At 44.3% G+C, this 12,963-nt stretch overlaps 1 protein-coding gene across 1 annotated transcript in view; it reads left to right on the top strand.

The window, feature by feature from the left end:
• Positions 1-12,963, top strand: part of TRRAP (transformation/transcription domain associated protein) — a 190,027-nt gene that overhangs the window by 119,242 nt on the left and 57,822 nt on the right. The window contains 2 exon segments of the mRNA XM_072982772.2: positions 1,261-1,396; positions 8,607-8,798. Of these exon segments, the coding sequence (XP_072838873.2) occupies positions 1,261-1,396; positions 8,607-8,798 (328 nt within the window).

Genomic DNA, 12,963 nt, shown 5'->3' with positions numbered 1-12,963 from the left:
TCCACAGGAGGAGGCGGTGCTTTGAAGTGCTGTACACCTGTTCAGCTAAGAAGCGAATGAGCACAAACTGGTGGTTCATACCCATCTCTAGTTCTGATTAAAACTGGTAAAGGAAGAAATCTCATCCCGTTCTTTTTGCTTGGTAAAGCTTCAAGTCAAACTTTCGTACTTTGTTTCAGTTTGCTTATATACTGCCTGATTTAGTTCCAAGCACTACTCTAGGAAGCTTACAAATAATTTATGTATTTAAAATATTTTTTTACTGTGCCTTTCTCCTCCAACCCCCAGGCAGCTCACATCATTAAAAGACAATATTTGAAAGTTAAACACAGTGCATTTACAGATATTTAAAAGGAATCAAACAATATGTGACACTAAAAATGGTAATAAAAAATCAACGGCAAGAAGACATTTGAAAGCAACAAGGCACAATGATCCATTTAAAAGCCCTTCTCAGACTAGACTGTTGTTCTTTTATTGTTCATTCTGGACTGTGTGCTGCTTTAAAATTTAGCGTACAGCTTTAAGATAACTTCCTATTTCCCTTTCAAAGTAAGTGAATGCTTCCATGTCAGGACTAATATATATAAGTTACAGAGTCTTATATTTCCCAAAGCTATTTAAAGAAATAAATAAATCAAAATTTACTCCACACTGGCATGCTGGGAGGGTTTGTTTGTTTTTTTAAATCATGTGAAAGGTGTCAAGTAGAATTTGGCTACAACAGCCAGCCTTTGTGTGTTTGACTGTAAGGAATAACACTGTATTTTTCTGTGTAAAAGACTATACTTTTGTCTAAAATCTTTAGACGAAAAATTGAGGGTCGTCTTATACACAGAAGTAGGTTGAGGAGAGAACAAAAACAAATGAGGGGAAAGCAGGGATCAAAGCGATCTGAGGAGAGAACAAAAACAAGTGGAGGGGAAAGCAGGGATCAAAGCGATCCTGCAGCACTTTGGTCCCTTTCCCCCTACACTTGCGAAGCCCCACTTAGATTTCTTAAGTTCGAATTAGAAAAGTGGGGGATGTCTTATACATGGGGCGTCTTAAACACAGAAAAATACAGTAATAATATTATAATACTAATCTTAGAATGGCAGAGCTGGAAGGGACCTTCTGGATCATCGTGTGCTGCCCCTGTCAAAGAGGGCAATCGAACTCCCAACCTCTGGCTCCATAGCTAAATACCTAAACCCCTGAAATACTTAAAGTTGCATTTCCCTAACCAATGGGGTTGCTGTTATATTTTCTTTTCCCAAGGTGCTCTAAAGAGTTAAACCAGTGGGAAGCGCTGACCGAGTACGGCCAGTCAAAGGGCCATATCAACCCCTACCTCGTGCTGGAATGTGCATGGCGGGTCTCCAACTGGACAGCCATGAAAGAAGCCCTGGTGCAGGTGAGTGTCTTTTGTGGTGGTAAACGGGGCAATCTTCTTTCAACCTTGATAATACAGAGTCCAGTCCTTCTGTGGCAACCCTGCAAAGGCTTATCGGGTGAAAACTGGGTGTTTATGGTGTGTGTGGCTGGAATTACTCGTGAAGGGAGCCAGCCAGCTGGCTTTCCTGGTCGTAAAAGTTTATTCCTGAGAGACCCTCAGGTTTTTGTTGCTGATGTTTTTAGTGGTTTCTTCCAGGGAAAGAATATGCTGATTGAGCGTCTGCAAATTTAGCTCAGGCAAGTCACTCCGCTGTTAATCGCTCACTGTCCTTTGTCTGGGGAGGCCAGCCAGCTCTTGGGGAATTTTTTTTCAAAAGGGAAGGAATGAAAGCATAACAGAATCGCTGCAGTCCCTGAGGCATCAGGAGTTGCAGTCAGAGGAACAAGAGGAGGAGATGAACTCCAATTTTGCTAACCTCAGTGAAGACAAAATAGGTTACTGAGAATCTGCATTTTTTGCAAATTTTTTGCAAATTCCTCTCTCATTATAGCCACTGAGATACTGGCTGGTGGATTCCGGGAGATGTTGTCTAAAAGTTTTTTTTAAAAAAATCACTCAAGCCCCCAGGGTAATGTGAAAGTCTTATTTCCATCCAAATATGTTAAATGGAAATTATAAATCACTCAGTGATATTGAAGTACAGTGGTGCCTCGCTTGACGATGTTAATTCGTTCCAGCGAAATCGCTGTAGAGCAAAAATAAAAATTAAAAAGCCCATTGAAACGCATTTAAAACCGTTCAATGCGTTCCATTGGGCTGAATACCTGCTCGTCCAGTGAAGATCCTCCATAAGGCGGCCATTTTCGGTGCCTGTAAAGCGAGGAATCTGTCCTAGAAAACAGCGGGGGGGGGCATTTTCTTCAACCGGTGGCCATTTTGAAACCCGACGATCAGCTGTTTGCTGATCATCGTAAAGCGAAATTCGGTTCCCGAAGCAGGGAACCGATCATAGTTAAACGAAAAACTTCCATTTAAACCATCCTTTGAGCTGGGTTCTCAGCTTACCAACCTCAGAAGAATGAAAGTCGGAGTCAGGCTACCTGATCCAATGAGGATCAAACTCAAACATGAGCAGAATGAGGATCAAACTCAAACATGAGCAGAATCTTGACTGGAGTACTGCAATTTAACCACTGTGTCACAGGGCTCGCTTACGTGTTTGTGTGTGCACTTTATCTGCACATGTTTATTTTTAAAAAAGGAATGGGGCAGAGGTGAAGGGAAGCTATCAAAATGTAGCAGAATTCCCCCCCCACACACAGAGTCCCAGAAGGTGCACAATGATTTTTGGGGACAATTTCAAAATATATACAGTGGTGCCTCGCTTAACGATTTTAATTGGTTCCAAAAAAAACATTGCTATGTGAAAACATCGTTAAGCGAAACACCATTTCCCATAGAGATGCATTGAAAACCGGATAATCCGTTCCAATTGGAACGGATTACCATCCTTAAGCGAAAATCCCCATAGGAAAAAACGTTAAGCGAAACCCATTGAAATGCATTGAAGCCCATTTCAATGGGAGAAAAAAATTCACAAAAAATTCAAAAAGACTCAGAACAAAGCCAAATTAAGTTAACGAAGGTTTTATTAGGTGCACTAGCGATTCCAAGCATTTCAAACATTTTTAAACATTTTAGAATATTTTAAAAATAGCAAAAACGGGGCTGTAAAAAAAAGTTAAGCGAAACAAGGGGACCTAAAACTGTCATCGTTAAGTGAAGCATGGTCCCAAAATCGTTAAGCGAAAACCGCCCATAGGGAAAATCGTTAAGTGAAGCACAAAATCGCTCTGAAAAAGCCATCGTTAAGTGAATTTTTCGTTGTACGAAGCAATCGTTAAGCGAGGCACCACTGTATTTGGTCTTTTGTGATTGAGGGGATGCTGGGGACTATATTTAGGTCTGTGTAGCTGTTCCATTAAAATCAGTTCCACAACTTTTTTTCCTGTATATGTAGCTAAGTTTTTGGTGAGAAATAAGTGAGACTCTTAACTGACAGTGCCCCGTTACTGCATTATATATATATATAACACTGACAAAGGAGGTCAAAACAATTCTGTGTCTTTAGTGTTGGTTATATTCCCGAAGAACGATTTTGGATTAATAATAATAAAAATAATAATAAAAGCTTGACTAAGCCTATGAATCACGCCGGCTATCTTTCTCATTCAGCTGTGAAAAGAGCTGATTGAAGTAAACACCTCATGATAAAAAAAGGGTTTCAAGAGAAGAGCCTTTCTGAATTTTTTAATGGGGGATCGAAACTTCAGACTGTTGTCAGGAAAAGTAATTTTGTGTGTGTGTGTCCTTAAAAACTGAGGTTTGATTGTGTGGATTGCCACCTCTTATGTAGAGAGAGGCTGGCCTTTGGGGGGGCAGTAAGGGCCCCTTGCCAGCGCTCACCCCTGCATGATTTTGGGGGGTTTGTAGCCCACAAAGGTGGAATCTTTCAAAGTGGTGTTTTCCTTTTAAAACAGGACGCCTCCTCTTCACCTTCATGGCACAGCGCTGCAGGTAAATGAGAGGTGTGGGTAGTTTGGACCTGGTTTTAAAAAGAAAATCCGCCCTTTAAATGCTACCACTCCCCCATTGTGCAGTGCATTTAATTTATTTTTTATTTATTTTATTAGATGTATACCCCGCCTATCTAGACTGGGTCTACTCCGGGCAGCTTTACAAAATTTAAAAACAATAAAACCAACAAATATGTAAAAATCCAAGATGTAAAATATTAAGATGCAGCAGGAGAGAAAGGGGATTTTGGAGGGTTTTGTACGTAGGTACAGTGGTGCCTCGCTTAACAACGATACTCCATTCCAGGAAAATCGCCATTAAGCGAAAATATCGTAAAATGAAAATAAAAACCCCATTGAAATGCATTGAAACCTGTTCAATGCGTTCCAATGGGGCAATAACTCGCCGTCCAGCGAAGATCCTCCATACGGCGGCCATTTTCACTGCCTGTATAGCAAGGAATCCATCCCTAAACACAGCGGGGAGCCATTTTAGTTACCCGGTGGCCATTTTGATACCGACGATCAGCTGTTTAAAAATCATTGTTTTGTGAAGAATTGGTTCCTGAAGCAGGGAACCGATCATCGCAAAGCGAAATTCCCCCATTCAGACCATCATTTTGCGATCGCAAAAAGATTGTCGTTAAGCAGTTTTGTCGTAATGCGGGGAAATCGTAAAGCGAGGCACCACTGTATACAAAAAATAAACAGGAACTTCATCAAGCCCCTGTGAGCCATGGGCTGCTTGGGGGCAAATAATACGGCCCTCCCCATCTCACCTCCTGGACGCCTTCCTTGAAGAGCGACAACATAAAAAAAAAACTTGTCTTGCAAATTCCTATTTGTTTGGAATTTTAAAGCTCTGTAGCTCAGTCCTGTGCCTCACCTAAGGGAGCCCGATCCTTTACATAATTATGTGATCATTTTATAATAAGCATGTGCGTGTGCACGTTTATCGGGGGTGGGGTGGGAGGATCCCCCCCCTTTCTCTCCTGGTCTTCCTGCGGCTGTGTAATAAAGAATAAATTATGGGGTAGCGTTGAAGCCCTGAGTTGCAGCCAAGTGAATTGATTGCGTCTGACAGCTTCTCCTGGCAAAGGCTTGCAGGCTGAACGGACGTGACAGTCACCTGTGACGGCGGGGAGGCGCTCTGGCGAGTGGCGGTTTGTACCAGAGATTTTTCAATAACGACGCCTTGACTAATGAACTATAAGGAAAATAGTGGAGCTGCAAATCTAGTTGCTGGGATTTTTGTCACGTTTGTCGAGGTTTTATTTTAAATGTGCCAGGAGCCGCATTCATAAATACAAGGATGTTAGGGGCATATTTGGCTGAGTAGTAGCTATGCAGCTATGCTCTTTTGCTAGAGGTGTATTAAAGTGGTATACAGTATATTAATGTGATTCAGAGCAGCTCCTAGAATAAAACACAGCATTTGGGGGTAGCTTTTGACTGCTCCTTTTAAAAGAGAGAACTCAGGACACAGAGAGAGAAAAATTGACCAGCAGTTTGATGCCAGTGTTCCCAAATCATGGCAAAGAAGGCTTTTTAAAATCTCATTAACATTTAGGGATTAAAACATTGGATGACCATTTTAGGAGACGATAATATAATAAGCTTTGAACTGCAGAGCTGGAAGGGACTGTATATAGATCATCGAATCCAGCCTCTCTCCTGGAGGGCCAGTGGGAATTCGAACTCCCAACCTCTGGCTCCATAGCCGGATGCTTAAAACCACTGAACTGTCCAGCAGTTCATTGGGAAACATTTGTATTCATCCAGACTACTGTTGCGCTTTGTGATCTTGCAAATTATGTCGTAAAAAAAGAATTTGCTTTAAATAATGGAATAGGGTTCATCATCATCATCATCATCATCATCATCATCATCATCATCATCATCATCATCATCATCATCATCATGATGTCAATTCTGACTTATGGTGACCCCTTTCAGGGTTTTCCAGGTAGGGGATACTCAGAAATGGGGTACCATTCATTCCCTTCCTCTAGGGGGAGCCCCAGGGCTGTGCAGCTTGCCCAAGGCTACACAGACTGGTTCTACTCCCAGGAGGCCCAGTGGGGGAAGCAAACTCCCAACCTCTGGCTCCACTGCCAGACACCCAACTCACTGAGCTATCCAGCTAGCTAATGAAATACACGGTTAATACATGGTTCCATCTTGGCTCAGGCTTAAAAACAGTGTTATAAAATATATATCCACCATGGGAGTTGTTGAATAGATGAGGAAGCAGGCATTGCTTTTCATCCCACATTAGAAGCTAGCAAATGTGAGATTCTGGAAAGAATCAACTTTTAGCTTTATTTAAGTTTGAATTAAAATTGAGGATCAAATTTTCTGGGTGCTGGATGTCAGATGCCTCCCATAATAAGAGGGATTTATCACTTCTGAAGTGTTAAAACAGTTCAGACTTTAGATTGATTGATTGGTTGGTTGGTTGGTTGGTTGGTTGATTGATTGATTGATTGATTGATTGATTGATTGATTGATTGATTGATTGATTGATTGATTGATTGATTGATTGATTGATTGCCTGGCTGTTGACCTTTCTCCCAGTAAAGGGACCCAGCGTGGCTCACAGTATTAAAGAGAGTAGAATTAAAAATATAAGTTATACATTAAAAACAAACTATAAATCTGATTAAAATACAATTGAATAAACAGATAAAACACTAAAAGCTATCTTATCTACAAAATTGCATCCAGGGACTTAAAGGTAAAGGTTCCCCTTGACAATTTTTGTCCAGTCATGTCCGACTCTAGGGGGCAGTGCTCATCCCGCTCTTCAAGCCATAGAGCCAGCGTTTTGTCCGAAGACAATCTTTCCGTGGTCACATGGCCAGTGTGATTTAGACACGGAACGCTGTTTACCTTCCCACCGAGGTGGTCCCTATTTATCTACTGTTAATCCACTGTAGCAGATCTCTCCGTCTGAAAGGGGGTCACTTCAGTCTTTGTTGTTTTCTTGTATAACCTCAGTTTCCACTCAGCTGATGCACGGGAAAAGGTATTTTAGTAACCGTAATTGTTGGCTCTTTTTGTCTGCTGCATTGGGTGGTTTTTCTTCCCCAAAACAAGGTCCAGAATATCTAAACTAATTAAAAGCAGTAAGCCCAGCGTATCAGACTTCTGTTTTAGGTTAAGCTTGTCCAAGATGTTTAATGAAAAAAAAATATGGCTATGAGGACTGTTATTTAAAGGGTATCTTGAAATCTCAGTAAACAGGTAAATCTAATAAATTATGTGGTGTATATCTTCATAGCACGGGTGTATACACACATGGAATTCAGCCATAGCGTACAATCCAGGGTTTGTGTCATTCATCATCATTATGTGCCATTAAATTAATTTGGACTTATGGCAACCGTTTTCATGGTTTTTCAGAATATTCAGAGGTGTTTTCCCATTCCCTTCTTCTGGGGATGCCCTGGGACTGCGCAACCAAGATCTTCTTTAATGGCCAATATCCGAATGCTAGACTCAATTAGAGAAGACCCATTAAATCGGTGGAGTTTTACAGAAATGTTGGCTTGTTATTCAGCAGTTAAATTAGTTGTTGGGACTAGCATTTGGATCTAGGATCTCCGTCCCCGAACTTCATCCTACCCGCAAATCTTGATTGGCTTGATGGGAGGAGGATTGGACTGGTTTTTCAGTCCACCATTGGTGTTAGGTGTAATTTGTTGCTAGCCTGTTAGCAAGTCATAATTAGGAGCTGATGCTCTCCCTTACGAGGTAAGTTGCAGCCCGGATAGTAGGTGTCCATCACTGAGTTCTGAGCACATGGAGGATGAAAGCGAACAAGTGGTTCTAAATCACGTTCTTCATTACAGTCAGCACAAAGCAGAGTTTCCCTTTACAGAATCATAAGAACTGTAGAGCTGGAACAGACCCCAAGGCTCACGACATCCAACCCCCTGCCCATGTAGGGAATCTTCAGCTAACACATCCTTGACTGATGGGTTTAAAACCTCCATGAATTTAGGACCACCATCTTCAAAGACAGTCCACTCCACTGTTGACCGGCTCTTACTGTTACAGTGGTGCCTCGCTTGACGAGGATAATTCGTTCCGTTCAAATCGCTGTTAAGCAAAATCTTTGTCAAGCGAAATGACAAGCCTATTGAAATGCATTGAAAACCGGTTCAATGCATTCCAATGGGCGAAATACCTCAGTGTCCAGCGAAGATCCTCCATAGGGTGGACATTTTCCGGTGCCTGTAATGCGAGGAATCCATCCTAAAGCACAGCGGGCGGCCATTTTGAAACCCAACGATCAGCTGTTTTTGATCGTCGTTAAGTGAAAAATCAGTTCCCGAAGCAAGGAACCGATTGTCGTAAAACGGAAAAAAAACCATTGAATCATCGCTTAGCAATCGCAATAGCGATCACAAAAAACTAATCGTCAAGCAGTTTCCTTGTCTAACGAGGTAATCGTCAAGCGAGGCACCACTGTATAGCATTATCTCTAATGTTTAGTTGAAATCTCCTGTCTTATGACTTGAATCTTTGGGAAACAAGTTAGCAGTGTTTTCCCATGACTTGTGAACCCGGTTGCCCTTTCTTTTGTTAAAAAATTTTAGTGTTGGAAGTGGTGTCTCTTAATTAACTGGAACCTGTTTGCCTCCAAGGTGGAGCTGAGTTGCCCCAAAGAGATGGCGTGGAAGGTCAATATGTACCGGGGCTACTTGGCCATCTGCCATCCTGAAGAACAACAGCTGAACTTCATTGAGCGCCTGGTGGAGATGGCCAGTGGCTTGGCGATTCGTGAGTGGCGGAGGCTGCCCCAGGTGGTGTCGCACGTCCACACTCCCCTTCTCCAGGTAAGGCAGAGAGAGAGAGAGAGAGAGATCGGCCTTGCTGCGCTTTTCCTCCCGTCCTTCGTTGTAGTAATCCCAAAGCAAAGAGGAGATGGGAGGAAGCATGGAGGGAGAGTATCTTTGAGTATCTTCCCCTCCCTCTGGTACTCCAGGGTTCTTTACAAATTAAAATGCAGCTATCTCCACCAAGGTTTGTTTCTAGGTTTGCCTCCAGGAGCTGAGCAGAGAGCAAGATATGGAAATGAAGCGGAACATTTATTTGAAAGGATTTGAAGACGATAGGTTTATCAGCAGCTCTTTGCCACTGTGGTTTAATGGAGCACCTTCGTTCATTCGTGAGGCGGAGAGTGATGGCTGTCCGGGGGGAGGGCAGGTTTGGGTGCTGTGTCTCAAAAATTAAAAGCGTTGCCTTCTGAGGGGAGATTTGGGTAGTGGAAAGGGAACGGGAAGGGGTATTTCCCTATTCCCGTTTGTATGCTAGGCTTTAAACATCTGTATACTGGCTTGGGGAAGAAGCAGCTCCTATGGTCTTCTCCTGGTTTAATGCATAAATCCCTTCCCCTCATTCCTCTTAAGTGAAATAGTCATCTCTAAAGGGGCTAAGAGGATTAATAAGCGGGAGGCTCCATTTCCTGGAGCAGATGTGTGGAAATTTCTTTTTCTTGTGTGTTCTTATCCACCTCTCCCTGTTACTCAAAGGGTGCCATTTATGTTTGCCATTCAAAATATAACTTATTTCCAAAAAGTTGTGGCTGCAGTCCTGTTGCATAGCGTAGTAAGTCACATCTGGAAGAAGGCCCATTAAGTCAATGGAATTTGTGGAGGAGTTGACTCACCCAATCTCCACCGATCCAGTGGGCTTGCTCTCATATGCTACATAAGTACAGTGGTGCCCCGCTAGCTGCTTACCCCGCTGAACGACGAAATCGCTGATCGGCGATTCTCTATGGGCGATCTTCGCTGGACAATGAGGTGTTTCCCCACTGGAACACATTAACCGGTTTTCAATGCATTCCAGTGGGGTTTTTTTCCGCATTACGACGATTTTGCTGTACAGAGATTTTAACAGAATGGATTATCGTCGTCATGCGGGGCACCACTGTAATAGGATTTTAGCCAAGGTTGAACTAATTTGCTCGCAACCAATTTTAAAATCTTGGTATATATCACAGTGGGCATAGTGCAGCCCCCGTGGGTTGCTTGCATCATCCTTCAGCCCTGTCTTTAAAAATCTGCCCCCCCCAATGAACCACAACTCCTGGGGTAGTAATTCACCTTCGAAATGGATCACAGGGGCCCTCTTGGGCTGTTGAACACCACCAAATTCCAACATTTGACTTGTGGGCCTCTTCTGGTTTTAAATTCCACACTTTCCCTATTGTTGGCATTCTGTGTGGCCCCCAAAGAGTCTTGGGTGCAAAACGTTGGCCGCTGTAGCCGCCCGGCCTGCCCCTCCTGATTTATATCCTCCTTGTCAAAAATGGCTGAAATAGGCCTCGAACGACAAAGTTACCAACGCAGCAATGAAGCTACTCAGCAGTAATTACTTTTTCCTCCATCAGATAGGGAGTGATTAAATACCTGCTAGAAAATTAAATTTACATGATGAATGGGAGAAGGATGAAGGTGAAGCTATTGTGAGAGCTGATACGGTGGCGATTATGGGCCGGGGTGGGAAGAGAGAGAATATTACATTGTTTAATTTATTTTGTTTCTACAGATTTGCCTGCAAGCATAGACTTGACTTTTTTTTATTTCTGGTTGAGAGACAGTTATCTTAGTTAGTTGATTAATAGCTAACGCAAGTGTTTATCTCTCAGGAAGTAGCTTGTGAATGGTTTGCTTCGGTTCAGTTCTCTGCCAAGGATTTAAATTTGGGTAAAGTTTGTAAGCATCTCAGAGCTTACTTAAACTTTACTCGGTTCCCCTTTCTGTGGCAGCTTTGAAAATGCTCCTGCTTTCTCTTCTGTCCCCAATGCAGAATGCATGTTCAGGAAGAGTACAGTGATGCCTCGCATAGCAATGTTAATCCGTGCAGCAAAAATCGCTGCTAAGCGATTTCGTCGCTATGCGATTTTAAAAAGCCCATAGAAATGCATTGAAACCCCTTCAATGCGTTCCTATGGGCTTAAAACTCACCTTAAAGCGAAAATCCTCCATATGGCCGCCATTTTCGGTGCCTCTAAAGCGAGGAATCCGTCCCCAGAAAACAGCGGGTGGCCATTTTGAAACCGCCAATCAGCTGTTAAAAAATTGGTTTGTGATGATCGGTAAGCGAAACAGGGAACCGATCATCGCAAAGCGAAATTCACCCATAGAGAACATCGCAAAGCGATCGCTTTTGTGATCGCAAAAATTCGTCGCTATGTGGTTTTGTAGCTAAACGGAGCACCTGTTAAGCGAGGCACCACTGTAGTTTGAAGTTAACCGGTGCGGAGTTTGGGATGCGTCATTTACCATATTTTTCGCTCCATAAGATGCACCTTTCCACAAGACGCACCAAATTTTTAGGAGAAGAAAACAGGAAAAAAATAATTTGTTTTCTCCTAAAAATTGATGAGCCTTATGGAGAGGTCCATCTTATGGAACACATCCTAGGACCCTTTGGAGGCTCGCCCTGCCCCCCCGGGGGTCTTAGGGGGCGAAATCGCCAGCTTCTGGGACTTGAGGCTTGGGAAGCTTCAGAAGAGTCCCAGAAGCTGGCGATTCCCCCCCCGGCCCAGCGGGGGGGGCAGGGTGAGCCTCCAAAGGGTCCTAGGGTGTGTTCCAGGATGCTTTAGAGACTCACCCTGCCCCCCTCGGGGGTCAGAGGGGGCAAAATCGCCACCTTCTGGGACTCTTCAGAGGCTTCCCAAGCCTCAAAAGACTCCCAGAAACTGGCGATTTTGCCGGTGATGGCCCTGTGCAGGGGGCGGGGAGTGTGGCAAAGGTCCTGGGAGGCTTCCTCAGAACCTTGCCACGCTCCCCCCCCCCACTGGGCCAGAGGGGGTAGAATCGCCAGCTTCTGAGAGTGTTTGGAGGCTTATCAAGCTTCCAAACACTCCCAGAACCTGGCTATTTCACCAGGGCTAGCCCTGTGGAGGGGTGGGGGGTGGGGGGAGCGTAGCAAGGGTCCTGGGAGGCTCCCTTGGACCCTTGCCACGCTCCCACCTACCCCCCCACGGGGCCAGGGGGGGTAAAATCACCAGCTTCTGGGAGTGTTTTGAGGCTTGGGAAGCCTCAAAACACTCCTAGAAACTGGTGATTTTGCCGGTGCTGGCCTGTGCGGGGGTGGGAGGAGTGTTGCAAGGGTCTGAGTGAGCTTTGAGGACCCTTGCGACGTTTCCCCCACCTGGAAGCTGGCGATTTCGCCGGCATTGGCCCCGTGGGGGTGGGTGGGGCAGCCTCGCAAGGGTCCTGGAAGGCTCACCTTGTGACGCTCCCCCCCATGGGGCCAGTGGCGACGAAATTGCTGCCTTCGGTCCATAAGACGTACGGACATTCCTCCCCACATTTTGGAGGGAAAAAAGTGTGTCTTATGGAGCAAAAAATACGGTATATTGTCTTCCGGTTAACCGGCTAATGATCTTAATGTGACTGTGTTACAGCTATCAAGCTCCTTGCCAGTGTGCTGATACGTTCATGGCACAGCGTCCATCTTATGCGGTTGAGTTGCAACTCCAACAATCTCTCACCAGGGGGCAGGCTGATGGGAGATGTAGTTTGAAAATAGTGTAGGGCACTGACTTGCCTACTCATCAGTTAGCTAAACTGTGTGTTCAGCAGAATGGTATGCTCTAGGTAGGACAGCCTTTGTATAGTCTGAGACGTTTATCCCATAATAGTGATAGGAATTTTGGGGAGGACTACAGATCCATCATCCTCCATTCTGGGTGCTCTCCCTCACAGATGGACCCCTTGTTGTTGTTTAGTCGTTAAGTCGTGTCCGACTCTTTGTGACCCTATGGACCAGAGTACGCCAGGCCCTCCTGTCTTCCACTGCCTCCTGGACACCTTACAGATACAGTGGTGCCCCGCTAGACGATTACCCCGCAAAATGACAAATCCGCATGGTGACGAGTTTTTGCGATCGCCATTGCGCTTCGCAAAACAGTGTTTCCTATGGCCGATTTTCGCTGGGTGATGTTTCGGTCTGTGCTTTGCAAGACTTTTTTTTCAGGGGATCAAT

This window comes from Pogona vitticeps, chromosome 13 (assembly GCF_051106095.1).
Source record: "Pogona vitticeps strain Pit_001003342236 chromosome 13, PviZW2.1, whole genome shotgun sequence".
Lineage (NCBI taxonomy): Eukaryota > Metazoa > Chordata > Lepidosauria > Squamata > Agamidae > Pogona > Pogona vitticeps.
The sequence above is the reverse complement of the archived record's forward strand: the minus strand, read 5'-3'. Positions and strand labels throughout refer to the sequence as shown.